Source organism: Stylophora pistillata, chromosome 2 (genome assembly GCF_964205215.1).
Source record: "Stylophora pistillata chromosome 2, jaStyPist1.2, whole genome shotgun sequence".
Taxonomy (NCBI): Eukaryota; Metazoa; Cnidaria; class Anthozoa; order Scleractinia; family Pocilloporidae; genus Stylophora; species Stylophora pistillata.
The window spans coordinates 50132715-50155291 of record NC_142520.1 but is presented as its reverse complement, the minus strand read 5'-3'; the positions used below and the strand labels follow the sequence as shown (position 1 = coordinate 50155291).

General features: G+C 37.9%; 1 protein-coding gene across 4 annotated transcripts; it reads right to left on the bottom strand.

Annotated features, from left to right (window-relative positions):
- Positions 1 to 721: 721 nt before the first annotated feature.
- LOC111333091 (adhesion G protein-coupled receptor D1-like) lies at positions 722 to 21408 on the bottom strand. Of its 4 annotated transcripts, none has more exons than XM_088748261.1 (19): positions 21264 to 21408; positions 20808 to 20902; positions 12143 to 12514; positions 11455 to 11513; positions 10540 to 10584; positions 10181 to 10325; positions 9466 to 9594; positions 8896 to 8968; positions 8196 to 8292; positions 8004 to 8062; positions 7742 to 7871; positions 6888 to 7000; positions 6141 to 6243; positions 5513 to 5660; positions 4402 to 4486; positions 4232 to 4298; positions 3873 to 3955; positions 3245 to 3371; positions 722 to 2969 (listed from the first exon to the last, which is right to left on the bottom strand). In XM_088748261.1, the coding sequence occupies exons 2-19, from the start codon at positions 20881 to 20883 to the stop codon at positions 2709 to 2711; spliced, it is 2172 nt and encodes a 723-aa protein (XP_088604387.1). In that variant the 5' UTR covers positions 20884 to 20902; positions 21264 to 21408; the 3' UTR covers positions 722 to 2708. The 4 variants fall into 4 exon arrangements, 3 of the variants coding, with proteins under 3 accessions (XP_088604387.1, XP_088604389.1, XP_088604388.1); XM_088748263.1 differs by having other exon boundaries at positions 7742 to 7793; XM_088748262.1 differs by having other exon boundaries at positions 11455 to 11507.
- Positions 21409 to 22577: the final 1169 nt, after the last annotated feature.

Sequence of the window (22577 nt, the reverse complement as noted above, 5' to 3'; positions counted from 1 at the left end):
CGGTACTAACAAAGAATATTGTTAAAGGGTTAGTTAGAGTCGGATATGAATAACAAATAGGTGTGTATGGTAAAAACTGTTTGAATAAGCCTCGTGTGAAGATAATTATTTTTTATTAAAAAGTGACAAAAATATAAGGAAACAGGAACTGTTTTCTGCTTCGATTTGGGTATCCCGTGTGGCTTTTAAATGTAGGGCCCAGACAATTCCCAATTAAACAGACCATATACTAAAAAGTACAAAATGATAAATGCCTGGAGTCATTATTGTGTCCCGAGTGACGGAGAAATTAAGAAAGAAATAAACCCGTCCGTCGATTTTGCAAAAATACAATTCTTAAGTAAAAAGCGAAGGAACTAGTCTAGGAAAACTTGAGGTTGTGTGTTAACTGGTCTTTATTATGTACTACTTACCTGATAAGCCTTATTTATTAATTTTTTTCAATTTTTTGTCTTACTTTTTTGGGTTTGCATATACTTCTGGTAAGTAGGTAACAATGTTATTTTTCATGTCTAGAACAGAAGATCTAAAACTTACGAGTTTGTTGCTCTCATTAAGCATCCATCATGTAACTTGATTCTAACTATTTCCTTCTTAATTATCTCCTATTTACTGTTTATTGTCAGGAGATAGTAGCGTGGTTACCAATGACTCTAAAGTTAAAATTAATTGTCGATCTGGTATTCGTTAACCTTTAAATTAACAGAAAGTTAAATTCAAGCCCAATCAATACAATACTTTAATTTGCGCAATTATTTTTCCTCAAAAAGGTGCTAACGAGATGGAAATCAGCCACCCCGTTCAGCGAATGCTTTTTCGCCTCAAAATTTAGGAACTTAAGACTTTTCAGGTTTTTGTCCATGGAATAGGTCCAGCGATTTCAGTTTGATCCCTTAATAAGTCAACAAGGTTTTATTTCTATTGCAAAAGTAAAATCCACATATTACCATATTTTTTCGTTTCTTTCCCCAAAAATGAAATTTTATTCTAACAATTCAACGTCAAAATGATTGATTGATCGAACTCAAGAGGCCATTACTCGTGGCTCTTGATTTTCACTTAAATTAACGCAACAATGCCTATATGGTGATGACTTCCATCAAGACAAGCTATAAAAGGAAACTGACACACACAAAAAAATAAGTTACAGGTGCTCTTTTGAACTATTATTCCTAAACAAGCAGTTTTGGTGGATCCTCATGAAAGCCTAAATTTTTCTTTTTCATATTAGCACTGGCAGCACGTGCCATGTGTTTCATCTTCTCGATAATTCGCATACAGCATTAACGCCACAAAAAAGTTGCGTTAATATTTTTTAGGTTATGTGATTTAGGGGTTCGAAATTTTTTTGCCATTTAACTGAGACTTCAAAAATATGTCAAGCAAATAAAATACCACCCTTAGGCGTCCATCACACACGTATCCTTACTTCCTATGTGCTATTCATGAGAAGACGGCCTGGATTATTTCACCTCAGTAAACTGACCTTACGAGTGAAATTGTATTATAAAACAATATAAGGGAACTACTACTAAGACGATTAGACAGAGATTCTAACGACTACAAGATCCCAAAAAATGACACATGGCCTCAGTACAAGTACAAAGTCGTAACCATTGCTGTTCGTGAGTTTCTGCATTCTCAAACGTGAGTCTTCCACAATTCCTCTAGCTTTTAATTCTGTAATCCGTCCCTCTACTCCCAGTTTCTTCTATGTGAATCCAAAAGAGATGGAGGCTAACTCGATAACCTCGCGGTTTTCTTAGCCTCCATGCACGGAGTCTGGAACACTGTTACCTTTAATTTTTTACATATGTATCTTTTCCTGTTTTTTTTTTTATGTTAAAACAATTGGTTCATGCTTTTAGCTGTGCACTTTTGAGTTATGGAACACGTGGGAAGTTTGTGGAGCACTCAAGAAGCTAGAGTTGTCCTGGGCTATTGCCTCGGGCAACTCTTACGTTTCTTTCGTGCTCTCCAAACTTCCCATGTGCTCCATAACTCCGAGGTAGTGCACGCTAAAGAATGAACCAATTGTTAATTACTAGTATGTTTCGTTGCCCCTCTCATGCTTAGTTTTATGGTTGTGCAGTTTAAATTGAGATGTGTTTTAAACACATTTATTTAATATACATCAGATAACTTTAAAATATCCATTTAGAATTTGAAGATAAAGGATAAGAAAATGCAAGAGAGATTATAGAATCTCTTAGAATATTCCACAATCTACACAATTTTTTTCAATTTTCTGCATCAAATAGTATATATGGATCTATGATGTCAACCTCATCTCGAGATTTTTCAAAGCAAACTAATTTACTCAAATTATTATAAATTTTGCTGAAAATTCGACAACAAACGGTGCCGACGTTTTTGGTAACCAGGCCTTTTTTTCCTTTACATGACGTGGTCTCGCTTCTTTTCTGTCATGTTGCTTGGCGATCTATTTAAAAAACTGCTAAGAACTACACAAAAACATATTTTTGTCGCGTTGTGGCATTGTTTCGGCTCCTCTTTTCTTTTGAATAATGGTGGCAGGGTTGATCAACATTTTTAGCATTTATGGAGAAAATTTCCAATGGTTCATGAATGCAATTTAAATCTTATTAATGTTTGATGAAGCAGTGGTACCCTAGATAGAAATTAGATCCTTGTCACTCTTAGGGTTAAAGAATAAAAAACTGATGCAGGAAATTGTAGATGAAGTTTTAGCGAACGCTTGGAGGAGGTAGTCTGACGATAAATGCCATCTGTTCTCCTGGTCTAGTGTTATGATTTAGCTCTTTTTTGTGTTCTTCAGGGCATATTTGCCGTTTTCGCTTGCCACCGGACTGCGCAGACATATCTGCATGAGTGCGGCTAGAAGAGCTGCTGTGAAATATGTGGAACCTCCATTTCAACATTTTGTGGTGGAATGCTGCACGAACTTCACTGTTTCTCAGCACATGCAAGAGGAAAATGAGCATACCCTGAAAAAGACACGTGATTGATTAGTTCCATCATTGAATTAGAATTTCTCGCATCATATAGCTTTTGATTTTATTCCCTCTTGATCAAAATCGAATAAGATTAAGAGACTGTCTTCCTCACAAAAGTCCTTTTGATCCAAGTGGACAAACGCGGTGTGAAACTTAATAAGTGGTTCATCTTACTAGGCCTTTGGACTGCATGTGGTCAAGCGCGCCAGGCATTGGACCAAAGCGTTTGCAACTTATAGACCTACGTACATGTAGTTGGTACAGACCTGTGAGGAGTTAAGTATTGTAAAAATATACTGGAACTCCAATCCTGCGTCTGTGACAGCCAAAAGACCAAATATCCAAGTTAAACCCAGTAGAGGGCTTAAGATGATAAACGACCTCAGAGTTTTTCTAAAGGCGAATAAAACGCAAAACTGCTTTCAAATTACAATTTTCTTTTGGAGCTATACTGTGCAATACACATTTCGCATGTAAAATTATTTTTTCTGCAATAAAATGAAATCGTTCGAACTATCTGTTAATTATAAGTGAATAATCGAGAAGATTCTCTCACTTGTCGAATAACGCAGAAAGGTTCAAAGGTTCAAGGAAAAACCCAAAACAATTAATATGACTTCATCCAGTTTAAGACTTCAATAAAAAAAAAAAACAACACAAACCTTCGAGTTGATTAATTAATTTTAAGATTTAAATAAATAAGAGGCTGTAACAGCGTTATTTCAAAATTCGGATATGACCATAGTGTTTCATTCATTTTAGTAAACGGCAAAGCATATTTCGAGGAAAAATTATCATTCGGTGACATTTTCCTCTGAGACTTGACGTAATTTACGCGATTTCAAGAATCCTTTACTTTAGTTTCCATGCTACCGCAGGCACTAGAAGACATACCTCAAGATCTTCATTTTAGAGGGATTAGGTTCATGGAGATTCCTGATTTCTCGTAACACCGCCATGACTATCCCAAGGTTGATCTTAAAGAAAGAAAAAGCAAAAAAAAAGGCTCCAATCACTTGTCTATGGGGAAATCATATAAATAAGTCACTTAGTCGGTCAGCCAGCCAGCCATCCAGTCAGTCAGTCATTCAGTCAGCCAGCCAGTAAATCAGTCAGTCATAATATGTTTCAACCACCATTCATTCAGTCATCTTTTCATTCTCTCGTTCATTCATTCATGTATTTATTCTTCTTGTTTGTCATTTCCAGCCATTAGTTAAGATTGCAATAAAAGCAGAGAGAAGAGGACTTACAACTGTCACAAGCAACACAGGGACGATGAAGGCCCAGCTCAAGTGCTTGTGGAAGGACAACCAGCAGCTGAAAGTAAGTTCAGATGACGGATCTGTTTCAAAACAGTTTATATGACGGTGTCTAATGAAATTAATAAGTTATAATGATGAATAAAGCGCTGTGTACTTACAAGTTTTCATTTGTGTAAGTATCAAGTCCTTTTTTACCGCCTGAGCCAATTATTAGAGAAATAACTATTGGTAAGATCGGGAAACCTATGAGATAAGAAATGGAATAGCAATATAATTCAATAAAAACACAGCTCAATAATTCCTCGACACGATAACCTCCATAGTTAAAATATAAAAATCAGCTCAACAGGATGAAGTACGACAACAACAGAAGCAACAATAACAACAACAACAAAAATAACAAAAGAATAACAACAATAACGATAACAGCAACAACAACAACAACAACACAAATAACAAAAAAATAACAACAATAACGATAACAGCAACAACAACAACACAAATAACAAAAAATAACAACAATAACGATAACAGCAACAATAACAACAACAACAAAAATAACAAAAAAATAACAACAACAACAATAACAGCAGCATTAACAACAACAGTGAAATTAATATCAAGGACAGCTGTATTATGAAATGACCTGCCGTCCCTGAAGGAATCGATAGACAAGTTCTATTTCACATTCAATATTTAACACAAAAAATACAGCCAATCAGAATACAAGAAAGGCTGTGTTTCACCCAACTTTCCTATTGTACTTTGTATTGCTTGTGCTGGCCTCAGCAATCTCTATGAAATAAAATCTGCAACGTTTTCGAGAGTTACGGCCAAGAAATATCCCACTTCTCACTTGTATTTGATTGCGACTCGTTTGATATTCTGTGGAATCTTTAACGATTATTCCACGAGCGTGCGCTGAATATGAGATGATAGATAACCAACGAGGCCCGTAGGGCCAAGATGGCTGGAATCGTCTCCTATCCAACAAGCGCAATTGGATAATTGATTTATTAAAAACTCTCCAAAATATAGATAAGTCTTCCCAACTTTATTTTACAAGAATAAACGGAAAGTTAGAATATACAAAAATACTATCGGTTTAACTCGTCTTCATGCGCACGCATAGTGTGATGGCTCATAACCCATGATGGCTAAGGCAATGAAAATTTTTGAATCGCATCCACTGATCCAGTTTCTAATAATATTCGGACATCATCGTAATTATTTTCATCACCAGAGCAATGACATTGTAAAGTTTCTTACCCCAGCCAAAGAAATAGAGGTACCGCATGTTCACTGTGTTGAATACCTCTACAATCATTATGTACAAAAAAAATCCCTCTATGAGCATCCATCCAAATGCTGCCAGATAGAAGTAGTGGAGTAAAACAGCCACTAAGATGCACACGGACTGAAATGAGAGATCGAATAAGCTGATAATTTAAATTCTCCAAGGAAAGATCAAGCCAGGAGACTTTGCACCACATCTTACATCAAAAATGGTCCTAGTCTAGTTATCTTCACATGAGAAGTAGTTCGTCTTCTTGAAATAGACAATAGTGAATGACTTCGGAAGTAATGAAAGCGAAATTCGCGAACTTTGCCGGAGGCTTTTCAACGATGTGAAATGAAGAAATTTAGTTCACCTAGAAATTCGGCAGAAAAAATTGTATCGCATTTGTGACATGCATTTTGTCTTGGCGAGTTTGCAAGCGATATTTACTTCTAGCGACAATTCGCCGAAATGTGCTGCAATTCATACATCGAACAAAACAAACCGCGCGGAATTTCTTCTCTGAGAGATGAGACGACTAAGCTTACAACACATAATATGAAATTGATTGTAAAGAACGACGAATTATGTGACTACAAATGGAACTTTTTTTCGCACCTTATTGCTGGTAGCATCGATTCCGGATAAAAATACTAGCTGAGCAAGAAACAGAGCTGTGGAAAGATTCAGCCTGACTTGGATTCCTTCGGCTTTAATTTTCCTGTTTAAAAGTATTCAAGAAATTAGATAAACATGGAATTTTTACTTGGCAACCGCCTAGAAGTCTATAGCAAACATAACTGAGAAGGAATGGAAGAAAGGTACATAGTGCAGAATATGTTGATGGGTTCTTTCTCTGCTTCTCTTCCATTACTATCAGGGGCGTAGCCAGGATTCTTTAAATAAAGAGGGGGGGGGGGGAGCAGAGGCTGCTCACCAGATTGTTATGACCTTGGCAGGCCAAGATATTGTCATGGCGTTTTCACCACCTGAATATTGTAGGTTGTTTGTTCATATATCCAAATTATTTCGTTACTCCCACCGACGCAGCCCCAAACAGTTTCTTTCGAAACTATCAGCCTTTGCTCAAAAGAAGGCTTACCAGGGGGGGGGGGGGGTCACGGGCACCCAGGAGCCCCCTGGCTACCCCCTTGACTATATCAAAGGTGATTAAAGTTAACTACAATAACTCTACTGACCTCAACTTTAGAAAAACGAAGATATTTGTCCCTATTTTGGTGGAACGATTCCTAACTAATCTTTTCCTAAAACAAATTGCTCAAACAAGATATTACCGTACAACAAAACCTCGGCGTTACTTTTATATCTAGAAATTTTTTCTCACTTTTTTTCAGAAACACTCACATAAATGTCACATAGACGAATATGACCAGTGCTTCCCCAACGAGGGATAAGAAGCAACCAACGTAGGTAATAATGAGCAATGCCCTTCTGTGCTCCGGTGGAATGTTACCTTCCTGAGAATCAAAAAGAAAAAAGAAAACAGGTGGAAAATGAGATAAAAATTACAAAGTGGTTGAGAGATTATGACTTAAAAGCTTTGGATTCGTTGGAAATTCTACTAACTCCGCGATTAGCCGTTCCAAAAGTGACGTATTGCTAAATAACGTTCGAAACGTCAGCTTTGAAACTTTTTACGGTGGCCAATTTACGTTATCAACTCAGTTGATAAAACCAGAATTACCTTATAATACTACCCTACCGACGCAGCACCACAATTTCTTTAGAAACTAAGCCCCTTTGTTCATATCTCTCCACAAATAGCTTGTATATAAAATGAACTATTCATAGCCTGAGGAAGGGCTAACCCTCGAAACGTCAGCTTTTGTAATCGTTACGGTGGCCAATTTACCATTTCAACTTTGTTGATATATCCAAATTATTCATAGCCCGATCTGATACGAACAGACTTGCCTTTGAAGGAATTATTAAAGTATACCTCCTGGCGAATAAAAACCAGTGTGATAAGAATGACCCAAAGACAAAATTCAGTAGTCACAGAGGTGGAATGGAGCAATAAGCTTAAAAAAAATATCCAAACGTAATCACGATCACTGCAAACAACCTATACAATTAGATGCGTGCGCATAAGCGACGCACATGGCACACGATGAACTTGAAGTCTTGTAGGAAGTTTTATTTTTTTTTAGTTCCCGAGATAGCAATGACTCTTGGATGAAACATTTACAACATCACACCTCAATGTCCTTGTATTGCATTAGAACTGCGAAATTGGTGAGGTGGTTACAACTGCAAACAGTCGAAAGCATGGAAGAATCATTCAGTACAGTGCAGCCATCACTTGACCACCAACCGCCGTTCGTGGAGCTAAAAATAATTTCATAATAAACTATGGATAAGAAAGAAGAAAGACTGAAATAGAAAAATAAAGAAAGAACCTTCCACATATACTAAATGCCCAAAATCTAACTGATGGATTGAATAATTAAATTGACCTACTTGAAATCCTCCATCCAGAAGACGCATTGCCTTTCGACAATTTTTGGATCAATATTCAGCTACCAAAGGAAGCGTAATGACGTTATGGTGAGAAATGACTACTACACTTTCCATCTAATATAAGCCCCATTCAAATGGTCGAAATTCCCTTGCCGATAACTACATTTAAAAACACAATATAATCTATTTTACCTCGTTGTGACTAAAATAAATAATGATTTTATCTTGAATAGTTTCATTCTGAGGAGGGTCAAGTTCAACTCCAACGACATCAGAAATCAGTGTAGAGCTACAAAGATAACAAAACATACTTAAATCTTGTGTGTCTATTAGTATATCACTAGCTAATGACACACGAGTCTATCTTGACATTTCTGAGCTATTTGTACCATTTCCTGTGATTTTTTTCCCCCAGAATCTATTGAAGTTAAAAAAAAATAATAACAAAATGAAATACGTAAATTGAAGCTCCCCCTGAGGGGCTATTCGGCCACAGTGTAGACTAACTAAGTAGTTAAAAATCCCCACTGGCAGAAGGCAGACCAGTGGGCCATTTACAGAACACAGCCGTGGATTTTAACTAGTGGCAACTGAGAACAAATCCAGTGATTAGCAGAGGAGAGGATTTGAACCCGAGACACAAGTTCTGCACCCTGACCACTCGGGCACGCCGCCTCCTCTAGCTTGCAAACTGAAACCTTAAACTTTGATGGAGCTATCCACAGATTAAGTCCCAGTGAGAGGACTGTTTGCCAGTACGGTATCTCGGCTCCTCCCATTTACGCTCTCCTTACACGTGCTATTGGAGAACAAGAAATTAAAACAGTAACTAATGTCCTTTCGCCTTCCACTTAGAAACGACTCTCTTTAATGGATAATTACTAATTCTTACATGCTGCCGCTATAATTCCAAAGACTGGCTTCATTCCTTGCTTTTCGGTGCAATATAACTGCAATAACCCTCCCTGAAGGAATGGCGAAAAAATTTAACATATTGATAAAAATTTTGCATACTTAATCAAAAGACAACTTGGTTACTTTTTTAACTCCCGGTTAGCTCAATGGATAGAGCGCTGGACTGTTGTGCGGGAGGTCGAGGGTTCGAGCCCTGGCCGGACCAACACTCAGCGTCTTAAAATAATTGAGAAGAATTTACTACTTTTCTATAACATCAAGAAATGGTTAGATATTCTAGTCTTCTCGGATAGTGACGAATAAATGGAGGTCCCGTCTCCTGCAGGGTTGGGGTAGGAGACGTTAATTTCCCACCCACGAGATTACTGTGTGATGGATGTCCTCCCCTGGGGTGGGATGGGTGGGAGGGTGTACTAGCACGAATGGTTCCTATGTTCCTTTGTAGTCCTTCCCCACTGCAAAACTTAATGCAATGAAAACGGACTAAATTAAATTAACTCCAACTGATAATGAATCTTAGCGTTCAGAAGAGACTTCATATACTTACCTGCGTCCTTAAACACTTTGTAGGTGATAATAACTTGGACCATTTTGCTCTCACTGCTGTTGTTATTTATATAAAAACTGATCTCAACATCAGTGGAAACTCCTTTAGGTACTTTTCTCACTTTAGAAACTATGATATTTCAGTGAAAAAAAAAGAAAATGAAAATGTAGAAATGGAGTCAAACGAACTCTACAAAATGAGCTGTACATCGTTCGCTATAGGACTACAGAAGGCGTGAAGTCATCCAAGATGACAGCCAACTTGACAGCCGCCATCCTAGAACGCCTTTCAAAACAAAGAAAAGAAAAATTTTTGAAAGTTAGCATGAAATTTCTTGGAATTTGATCCTAAGTATCCGAATGTTTCGGATAATTTTTCAGAAACACTTTCATCGAATAAACATAAAATCTAGCAGTTTCATTGAGAATGAATTCCTAGTTATTTTCTTGAGGCATACTGTTACCACAGTAACCGACTACACCCAACTCGCCCTTAAAAGAAACTTGCAATCCACAATCCTCGTGCTCAAAACATCCACTTTCCTGAATTTTTTCATCGGTAATCAACCAAGTGTGTCATTCAGAAATTTAGAACTTTTATCAATAATAGAGAGATTGAAAGCCAAGGTTAAGTGAAGAGAAAAAGACAAAAAAATAAATTTTCTTAACAAAACAAGTTAAAAATTTAAATATCTGGCCGGTGCATTGATACTTACCAAGACCAGATTCCATTTCTGGAGTGTAAGTATAATTCCATTCTCGACAATAAGTTTGACAGCAGTTCAGGAGTGTGTCTTCGATGTGGCAGCTACCGATCGGCATTCCATCATGCTCTTCACAAGACCAGGAGTATTCTAACGCCTGTGGATGCAGCGGGAGACGCATCAACAATTATATAGCTACTTTTGAATAAAAACAAAAAAAAATCATTTGCTATTGTGAGATGGTACTTGCTAAAAGGAAGTACTTTGTTTACATTGAAATGAGAGGTGAGAAGTAATTTTGTACTTGGTTTTGGTTGGAGGGGGGGAGGGTGAGAGTACATTTGTTTCAGGAGTGTTGGGATATATTTTACCTGACTGTCTGAACGAGTTCCTTTGCTTTGCACGCACTTTGAAAGCTGGATTAAAAAGAAAAGAGCGATTTTATCAGTGAAGTTACGAGTTAAAACATCATATTGGTAACTGTTGGTTAACAAGTGCACAGCTAACCGCCTCCTGGTTAGCTCAATTGGTGGAGTGCCGGACTGTTGTGCGGGAGGTCGAGGGTTCAAGCTCCGGCCGGACCAACACCCAGGGTCGTAAAATAATTGAGGAGAATGTGCTACCTTTCTACAATATCAAGAAATGGATGGATATTCTAGTCTTCACCGGATAAGGACGAATAAACCGTAGGTCCCGTCTCTTGCAGGGTTAGGGGTAGGAGACGTTAATTTCCCACGCACGAGATTACTGTGTGGTGGATATCCTTCCCTGGGATGGGATGGGTGAGTATAAGACTGGCCCTGAAAAGCCCATGTGGGAGTGGTCAACCAAAGTATGTATGTATGTATGTATGTATGTATGTATGTATGTATGTATGTATGTGTGTATGTATGTATGTGTGTGTGTATGTATGTATGTATGTATGCACAAATCGGTAAAACCACCAAATGTGCCATGATGTTTTATTACACGACTCGAGCAGTCAGAGGGCCAATAACTAAAGTCAACCAATCAAAATGTTCTATTTCCAGTCCAATACTCTCTAAGTATTGGACCGGGCACTGTCCCGAATAGTCCCGAATGATACAGCACTTGTGTCCCCTTGAACTTCAGTCGTATAATAAATCTCTTATTAACCAAGCTTGCTTGGGACCGTTCTGGAAGAATATCGGCCCTCGATCTTTTTTGTACGGACCTCGCTGCCCTCGGTCCGCCCTGTCAAGACCTCGGACCGATATTCTCCCGGTACGGCCCTCGCGCTTGGTTAATAAGATATATGTACTTACCAGATACTGACGGCATTGTTTTGAATAATCACGAGAGTGAAGAGGTGAATCATCTGTATCTAAGTAAAATGAATTATCGGCAATGGGGTATTTAGAGTTTGGTTTTGGATAAACCTATTTTATAATCCCTGAATGAAATTTTTCTTTATTCTCATCCTTTGTCTGCTTTATATTGTACTAACAGAGTAAGGAGAAGTTCTGTCTTATGGGAGTTAAATGGTTAAATCCCAGAACTGAGCAACATGTAACACCAGAATTATCATGAGATTAACATGAAAAGTGAATCATTAAAGTTTAAAAAGTTTTGTGAGTCCAAAAATCGACAAAGAACGCCATAACGTGGTTCTTATGAGAAATTTATGATATGCTTCCTCAGCGGTGGATCTAGGAGCAGATTTAGGGGTATTCCTCATCACCTGACTGACACCAAAATTTTTGTAACAAATGGTCTTATCGTACTACTCGAAATGAAACATTTAAAGTATGCTGTACTGATCTGTTTCTTAGACTATCTGTACCATATAATGTAAAATGAAACTCCCTAGTTTTGTGGGAAAAGTTTAGATCTCCCCCTTCCCTTTAGCAAAAATCTGTAGCTCCGCCCTTGCACCTGAAAGCATTTTTGTTGTAATTATTTTATTTCAGTGAGAAACGACCTGAATATTGTTTAAAAAACAATAAATCTTACCTTTGTAGGAATGTAAATAAGGAAGTTTCCTGCTGCAGTTTAACGACTTCAGCTGCATCATAGATTTACTAATGGCATAACAGCGGTCAAACGGTTGTGTTCTGTCCAGGAGCTCGAGGGGTACCTGGGCTGAGTTGTTAGGTGGAAGCCCCCATTGGAACGAACCTTGGCTATCGAGTCTCAGAGCAGTCCAGAAAAAATTTGAATACGGCTGGGAATTCTTTATGAGGTCTGCTTGTGCCTCGCAGAGTTGCTTTATACTCACAATACTTGCCAAGGGAGCGTCATTTTCTAATAGAGAGTCGTTGAGGGCCGAAATCCACGTAAAATTATTTTCAATTTGCTCGTAGCTCACATAAGCGGAGCGAGTTTCTGAAAAGCAGTAGAATTTACCCCATAAGCGCGGCCTTTCCAATAGTAATATTGATGATCTGTGCAAAATAAAGGTGTTATACGTGGAGAAAACTGCAGCCGATTAGGGGGATTTCACCATTTTGTGACCATGCTAGATTTGTAGATTGATATGACACGACAGATTGTAGTAAAATCGCTGACTACATTTGTAACTCTGTCGTTGAAGAACTGCGAAATCAATTAAATCAACATGACAATCATTAGAATGGCAGATCGTCAGTTCGCAGAGATCTATAAGCCCTGTTAAATTTTGCGTAAATTTATGCAAAATGATGGATTTATTGTGGATTGCGTATGTAGAAATCTAATAACAGTGTACCCTAAGATCCCCTAGGTACTATAGAATAAATGTAATGCACGTACTAATGCATCATAAAGCAGACCTTGTGCAATTCATTAATTAAGCATTTATTAATTTATATCAAATTCGAGATTTATCTTAACAGAAGAGCCCACAAATGTAAGATATACTTCACATGATATATCTTTCACGATCTAATAGCGCCTGTGACACTATAATATAATAGGAAACATAATTGGCGTGATGTCATATCGTGTAGACATAGGCATGGGGGTTATCTTCTGCAGACACTGTATGTAATTCTACATATATAAATAGCCTTTTTGTCGGTTTTTTTATTTATTTTTTTAGGAGCCCATCCTCAAACTACATAAAAGAAACAGTTCTTTCCTTTGAATTTGGGCGGAAGAAACTAGCATATTTTGAAAAAGTAACTCCAACTTTTGAAAACAGACAGACATGTTAAAGTTCCTTTTTGAATAAATAAAGAGAAACATCGATTTAATGTTCCGGTATTTGTGATTATTACCATTCAAAACAGAAAATGCGAGACAAAATGCAATAGATTTGGATTAAGGATTACAAATTGGAGCGGGTCCTTAACTAAAGGGATTTCGCTGGAGTTCAAATAGCATGAGATAAGATAACGAAAGTAGATCTGAATCAGAGCGGCGAAATACAGCTTGAGGATGATGTTGATGCCGTAAAACTTCTGGGGCTACGAGGAGAGCTTTGGTTGTACGATCACTGCCGACGATAATGATTTTAGATTTGAACGGATCAAGTTTAAAGGCACTTGATATTTCCTGAATGACAAATACTAGCTTTAAAGGACCGACCGTGTCAAAACAAATAGTTCACAAGGGGGTTATATGTTACAATCAAAATCGTGAAGGTGTAGTCTGATCGTCCGGGTGAGTGTAGTCCTTAGAAGGACTGTTGTCGGTGGTAGTGACAGTGATGTTGTTCAGCAATCACATTGCTGAACAACATCGACTTACCAACCACAACATTCCTTTGTATGGGACAACGGGAGATACTTACAGTGCATGCATTTTCCTTCCTGTCATGACTCAGGTAAGTGCTAATTACTATAGTTTACTTTTATTTACAAACATTAGCCTATCATCTCGAGGGAAGAACGAACGTTTTTGTGTTAGAAAAGATAAATTTGCACTAAATTCTTATGTAAAAACTAGAATTGCTCTTTCAAAGTAAAGTTTAAATGGATTTTAAAGAGTTATCCTCTCAACACGAAAACGAGGCTAGATAGTGGGTAGACCCTTTTCGCTTTCTGTTTCGGATTTCCTTAAAAGAGCTGCTATATGAACTAATATTAAAGCGATATACTTATTAGCATAGTTATTTTAAATTGACTTGGAGCTATTTGACTCTCGAGCAGTCTATCAACGCGGATTCGAAGTCCAAGGAGGGCATAGTAAGAATCTCCAAAAGCCGTGCTGCCCTCGAAAGGTGGCTCCTTACTGCTTACTCCTTACTGGCCCCCTACTGCATCAGTCACAACCTCCCTAGGAGAGATGTACAGTGATATCGAAGACAATCAGGCTAGTCATAAGGAGGGTCCTCCACAAAGAGTCAAGCGAGACAAAGAGGATGTACATGTAAGGAGGCTGACAAGTTGTTGTTCATCAAGACTGATGTCCAACCCCTTGAATCAGGCAGTGTGCGCACTCTGATTGCGTTGCATCATGGTCGTAAAACAGAAGTTGAGTCATTTCCATCTTGACGCGTTGGAGTGAACTTCTCTGGTGGCAGCGAGATAGCGCGAATATACGTGGATTGTAATGGAGATTCACTGTCTGTTGCCATTCCTTCTAAAGTTAAAACGTTTGACGGGCCTGCACGACTCCTGTCACTCCTCCGTGACGAATTCGTTCTTAGGAGGCAACTGACGTTATTCAGAAAGATTCGAAAATTAACTGCAATCTGCCTAAGAATCTCGACACAATTGGCAACAGTTAAACTCACAACTGACAGCACGATGAATGATTTCAGAGTCAGAAATTATATTGAATTTCCTAGAAGCGAGTTATTTAACAGGGAATTGACCTTTGATATGCAAACGCACATTAAAGAGACAGAGACCTTGTAATACACGAACTTTTTCCACCAAGGATAAGTACGGGATTTGTAAAAGGAGAAGCCCCACGCCTCCTAAGAACAAATATTGTCGCGCTCCACGTTTAGTAAAAGCGTACAGAGTTTCAAAATACCCTTCGAGAATATCGGCGAGGAATATCGGCACTATGTTCGACAGCCATTTTTGCTTTAAGGATCATATTACTGACATTTGCAAATCTTCATTTTATCATTTGTGAAATATTAGCTATATCAGGAAATATCTTTCAGCGACCACTACTGAATTGCTGGTTCATATGTTTGTATCTTCGAAGCTGGATTACTTTAATTCCCTTTTGTATGGCTTACCAGCCTACACTATAAAAAAGCTACAACACGTCCAGAATGCCGCGGCGCGCCTCGTCCCACTTACAAAAAAGCATGATCACATTACGCCTGTTCTTTTCAATCTTCATTGGCTTCCCGTTAATCAACGTATTATTTTTAAGATTTTACTTATAACCTACAAGGCACTTAACAACTTGGCACCGTCGTACATTTGTGATTTGCTTACATCTTACACCCCATCGCGTCAACTACGCTCATCACCCAAGCACCTTCTGGTTTCTCCATCCTATAACTTGAAAACATATGGCGCAAGATTCTTCTCTGTAGCAGCACCATCATTATGGAATGCTTTGCCACGTGAAATTAGAAATGCTCAGTCTCTGTTTGTTTTTAAAAGTAGATTAAAAACTTTTCTTTTTAGAAAAGCCTTTTATAATTAATATTAGCTGTCTTAAGTGTTAATGTTAAAGTTTTTGTAGGCGCCTTTGAACAGTAGGATACTGGCGCGGTATAAATCTTTTATTATTGTTATTATTATTATTATTATTATTATTATTAATAGAGGAAAATTAGATGAGGGTTCTGAGAAATGTATCTCAAGAGTTATTACTTAAGGAGAGAACACTCTGACACAAAGAAAATAGCGCGCGCACCGAAGAAAATATTGCCTTTGTAACACAATCTCATCCGGCCTTGCCAAACCTCAAGAACATAAAGATGGGGAAATGACACCTCAATACTGACCCTTATCATCACATCGCAAAGAAAGATCATCACGAGTTATCCTAATAAGACCTAAACTTTGAGGGTAGAAGGTTGAAAAGCGCCAGCAAATGGTAAGAGACGCACATCAACACCTTTCAACAGTCGACTGCCTCTTGCTTTCCAGCGTGTCGCCTCACGCAAGGTAGAGGTTTTCATTGACCAAGTGACTCTTTTCATTGCTCTAATTAAACTGTCCTCCATTCAATAATCAAGATAGAGGATTTACCCCACCACACTCGCGATTAGTTAATTTTCCTTCGCTTAGGAAAGTAGATTTACAACACGACTGATAGCTGTCCTTGCAATAGTAACGCCATGTAACGCAACACACTACACGCAACAATGGGCCTTTTCGCTCCACAAAAGGGCCTCAAACACCATCACTTAAAATGCATAAAACATTTATACCGTTGGAGCGCGTTTGAGCGCGTTTGATCAGAGCTGTTGAAGAAGGATCAAAGCGGCCGTAAAATCTTTGAAAGGCTACAAACTATGACGTACAACGAATTTGACCTTCCCGAAAACCGGTCTCAAATTACATGCTAAAAAACAGTGCTTGCGTGTGTCCTTGAGAACGACATAATACGCGACAAATACGCACGAAAAATACTTCTACACGTCCAGAATATATCAAATTATATTCACCTATAGCGAAACGAAAAAGAAACGGCCTAACTTGTACGAAATATTCAGTTAAACTCTCCCCATTTATACCGCCTTTACCACCATATTGAAAATGACGCTACCACAATGCAACGTAATCGGAGTGCGCACACCGCCTGCCCTTCAATATAGAAGAAATACATTCCCTTCTAAATGTTGCTACGGGCGTTGTTTTACCACAGAACTGATTGCAGAGTCTCTTCTTGCTTGCCGAAGAAAAGGTGAAGAGAAGATGACGGAGTTTATAGAGGAGCGATTGAATACCAATGATGCTAGTTTTTGAGAACCTATTCCCAACCTAAAGGTCAGGACCTTTTGTTCGATGACGAAGAAGGTGAAAATGAAGGCCTCAGAAGATAAGATCGTCACAATCAGTGCCGACAGGGACCTCTTTGGAAGGCTCCTAATTGTTTCCAATGTGCGTCAAATAAATCTAATGGAAGTTATGACCTATGAGTTGTCACCCATACCATGTGCACTCGCCCATCAAGATGAGACTCTTAGAAAAAACGCCAAGTGCTAATTAGCTAACATCATAGAGAAGCTTGTCAAAGTCGTCTCTCGACTTCAAGCACCTCCTGAGAACACGGTATACCTTATAGATGGAATGGCTGTTGTCCAGATGACGAAGTCGGGTGGTGCAACTACGTTGGTGAACTGGCTGCAAAGTATTACAGCATCTCTTCTTCACCCCTGTCCACCCGCAAGTGTGACTGCGCTGATGTCGTTTTTGACCGGTACTTTGAGATGTCAAAGCTGGTGAGCGATTAAGGGGGGGGGGGGAGGGGGCTTAGGTGCACTGGAATTAATTATTGGTGAACCTTCGACATTAGTTCCTAAGCAATGGGCCAAGTACATTAACAACCCCAAGAACAAGGAGAACTTGTGTGACATCCTATCAAAGGTTATATGCAGTTTTGACGAGGGAAGGCTCACGGAGAATACCAAACTGATCGTCGCAGGAGCATTCAAGGATGGAAGGCGATGTGTGGCTACCACGAGAGATTCCCATGGTGATGTTGCAGATCTTCCGTCTAGTCACGAAGAAGCAGATACCCGCATGTTGTTTCATGCTAGGTACACTGCGAGCTCTGAAACAAGAATCATCATCCGACTACCTGACACATACGTTCTTGTTTTGAGTGCAACCCACTTTACGAGCATTAAACATCACCGAAAGAGCTGTGGTTCTTCGCCGGTGTTGAAGATTAAATGCATTTTGTACCAGTTCATGATGTTTTCCAGAAGCTTGGGGACAGGGTTCTTGCTGCTTTACCTGCCTTTCATGCTCTCACCGGATGTGACAGCAATAGTTCAATCTCAGGGATTGATAAGACAAAAGCATGGAAAGCAAGGATTCGAAGCCAAGTGCACCAGGGAAGTCTTGGTCGTCTGGGACAAGAAGAGCAAGAAGACGAAGTGACCACTTGCCCTTGCACGAGGTCTCAGTGTCGATACAACTGTTCCTGCGCCAATTTCGGTCTTTCCTTCACCGAGGCCCGCATTTGTATGGCAGAGAAAACATGTCGCAATCCACACGGGATACAATGGGAGGAAGATGATGTCAGGGATTCTGATTGTGATGATTGAACAATGAAACTAAGTTTGTGCCTCGGCAGATTTACACTGTTCCATAACTTACAAAGTAGCAGCTTCTAAAAGTTGCAAATTGCTCCATGAAGTATTAGTAATAACTTAAGTGCAAGACTCATCGCGATGTATCCCATAACATAAGAGTATGAGTGAAGTCTCAGTTTGTTTTTAGAGAAAAAGTGTCCTTTTCAGATTTTCTGATAAAAAGAATGAAATGGACGATTATAGACCTATCAAAAACAATAAGGATGACTCTAAGACGATTTGTCACACAATTTCATAATTCTTAATGATTATCTTGTGGAAAAAGAAAGCGAAAAGGGTCTACCCACTATTTAGCCTCGTTTTCATGCTGAGAGGATAACTCTTTAAAATCCATTTAAACTTGACTTTAAAAGAGCAATTCTAGTTTTTACATAAGAATTTAGTGCAAATTTATCTTTTCTAACACAAAAACGTTCGTTCTTCCCTTGTGATGATAGGCAAATGTTTGTAAATGAAAGTAAACTATAGTAATTAGTATTTACCTAGGAGTGTTTCTGCATATTCAGAGTCACGTGATCAGTCACGGTACATGTTTCACGGATTTATAGAGTAAGCAAAGTTTCTGTTATGAAACTAACTTCACATAAGACGTCCAGTCTTAAAATCATGGTCAAGGTCAGGGAATCTCGTTTTATAAGTCAACCTCGTTTTCATGCTAAACGGTAGTTTATCCACGAAAACACCCTCTTAACGCAAAACCTATATCACAATTTGACTTCACAAACTACCTAGCGTTAATCAGCAGGTATTCCTCTCTCAAAACCTACTATCAAACCTTTTTTAACTCGTGGGTTGTGGTAAACCTCAAATTTCCAGTCTTGGCTTCCGGACTATGGCCTTTACAATTCATTTTAAAATCAGTGTTAAGTAAAGGCTGGTATTCATCAGTTAGGGAAGTTTCACAAATGATCCAATAAATTTCACAGCTTCTCAATTTTTGACCATCTTAGATATCACAAATTAAAAAAAAAGAAAACAAACAAACACAAATCAGATTAACACGACTCCACAAATTGTAGAAAAATGTCTGACTGCATTAATTAATCTTTCGTTGAAGGACTGCGAAATAAATTTAATCCATATGACAATCAAATAGCAGAACGTCTATCGCAGCAGCCAAAAAGTTCTGTTAAATTTTACATAAAACTATGCAAAACAATTGATACATTGTAGGTAGCATCTATAGAAATCTGATTCCTACACTGTACTCCGATGAGTCCTCTATTTACTGTAGAATCAATGCAATGTTACGTCTTCCTGCATCAAAAAGCAGATTCCCTATACAATTCATTGATCATTGCTCATTTTAGATACCATGCCTGTGTATTTGTAAACGTCAGGCACTAACTTAAACCATATCCAAAATTATCCTTGATTCATTTGAAAATAACATCATGCGATCAGATAACATGCAAATTGCCCTTCAGATACAAATTAAACCAGTGTCATTCTTTACGTCTACTCACCAAATGGAATATATCTCTCCTAATGCAACGTAAAAGAAATCTTAATAATTTATTAATTGATATCACATTCGAGATTTATCTTTACAGAAGAGCCCACAAATGTAAGATTCACTTCACATATCTTTTCCAATCTAATACCGCCTGTAACATTATTATAATAATAGGAAACATAATTGGTGTGATGTCAAATCGTGTGGACATAGGCATGGTGTCTATCTTCTGCAGACATTGCATGCATTTCCAAATATATAAATAGCCTTTTTGTTGGTCTAATATTTCCATTTCCTTTTTTTTAGGAGCCTATCTTCAAATTACGTAACAACTGACAGTTCTTTCCTTAGAATTTTGGGGCGAAAGTAACTAGAACATTTTGGAAAAGTAGCCTCCGCTTTTGACCACAAGATTATAAATTGGAACGGGTCTTAACTAATGGGATTTCGCTGGAGTTAAATAGCATAAGATACGATAACGAAAGTAGATCTGAATCAGAGCGGCGAAATACAGCTCGAGGGAGATGTTGATGCCGTAAAACTTATGAAGCTTCGAAGAGAGCTTTAGTAGTACGATCCTTGCCGACGATAATGATTTTAGATTTGAACAGATCAAGTTTAAAGGAAGTTGCTATTTCCTGAATGACAAATACTAGCTTTAAAGGACCAACCGTGTCAAAACAAATAGTTCACTAAAGGATCAAATGTTACAATCATATGTTACAATCAAAATCATTAACCAGTCACGAAGACTTCCTCTTTATAGCAGGAAAAGCGAAAAAAAAATTAAGGAAAATGGATCCAGCGATACGAAATTATTTACAAAACAAGAAAATTTCCTTTTGCTGTATTTACACTTGGTCGAAAATTTCGCGTTCGTTTCACGAAAAGTATGTTTCTTAACTGCGTTTCAGTGTTGAATTTTTAATAACACTAGACTCTCTTCGTCTTCAATTTAACGAGAAAAGCATGGCAAAATATTATTAGGATTTTTCTCTTACCCTCAACGAAGTGAACTAGCAAAGCCAGTAACATTTGGAAACGCAACGGACTTGGACCCTTTCCTGTTTGATTCATCTTCTATCCGTCGGTTGAACTAAAGAGGAAACTGGTCTTATTTAAACTTATCCATAAATTAAACTATCCTGTCAAAAGCCCATTAGCGTAACTGAGCCGCCACACGTCGCGTAAAGTCTCAACTTCGATCGATCCTGCTGACATCTACGGATCGATTTTCAGGCAGTTTTATATCTCTAACAGACTTGAAGATGTAATGCATAACTTGTGATAATTGTTCTCAGAAGTGAAACATTTTAAACTTTATTTTAAAAATGAGTGATATATTCACAGCCTTAATATTGTCCTCACTCGTGTTGCTTTCTGCATGGCAAATTACGGGTTCTAACATTCATTTTGAAATAAATGTATAGTCACACGTTTATATGGAATGCACTTACCTCATCGAATCGATATTCGTTGACTGAACGTCGAAGCCTTGAAACAGTTTTGGTAAGGGCTCAGCCAACTCCTCCAGGTGTAATTCTAGCTTGTAAATGAAATGAATTTTTTTTCCTCGCCAATCAATATTATGTATTGGATTCCGTGACTCAAGCGTGCTATTTTAACTTGAATTGGGTTTCCTAATTACTGTGTTCTCTTTTCTTACTAATATATTATAATGATTAAGAGAAGCCGCCAGAATATTTCGAGAATCGAAAATCAGCGACGAAAAATGGAATTTTTTTTATTTTGCCAAAATATCCCTTTCTGTGAACTAGTTTTGAAAAAAATATTTTTAAGTTCCAGCGATTTTTTTCTGGCTGAAAATTTAAAAAGTTTGAAAATTCGTTAAAAAAGTCGTTTTCGCCTTGCCTAAACTGTCAATTTGTCACGCAACTTTAGGAAGATGTTGGCAGCGCTAAGAATGTCTATTCACCATCAAACTTTGCACAATAATTATAATATCACTGCAAAATGAAAAATATACAAATTTTTCTGTAGTTCTTTTTGGTGTGATTTTAATCGCCGTTTTTATAGAGGTGTATTTTGCTCGATGTTTTGGGAGACAAAAGGAAGACTAACTTTGACCGGTTTGAACGACACCTGGTACCTTAAATTTCGACATTATAACCATACCAGACGAGAGCTCATTTATCAAAATAAACATCTGGAAAGTTTGGCCTTTGTAAATTAAGTCTCGTCTCGGCATTTAAATAAAACGTGATGCCATCCAGGCGCCATGTGAGTGTGCAGAATTCGATGTTTATTTCAAGCTAATTATAGAGTCAGTTTTTCGAAAATACACAGAAAGAAATAAATGACCATTGAAAGTAGTCAGCATCGTTATGTTTCTTCTGTGAAGCTGTGAATGTTAAGTAAAGTCGCTTTTAATCTTTCTTAATCATGCTTTAAGTGCCAGCATGTCTCTTAACGAGACTGAAGCGGTTTACAAACTTTTAAGTTTGTTTTTTTTTCGAAATTTAAGGTACCAGGTGTCATTCAAACCGGTCAAAGTTAGTCTTCATTTAAAAAAACATTCAGAAACATTTGTTGACAAAAACATTGCTTCTTATACTTGAAGAAATGATCTGTTGAGTTTATACTACATATCCAAAAATACATTTCAACGTATTCTTAAAACTTAAACTTAGTAAAAGAGAAGTATGTTAGGTTTGGTGACATATATAACTACCGAAAACGTAGATAACATTTGAAAATTCTCTTAATTTCATCCTTCGCGTGACCTAACCCTGACCCAAATTTGGGTAACC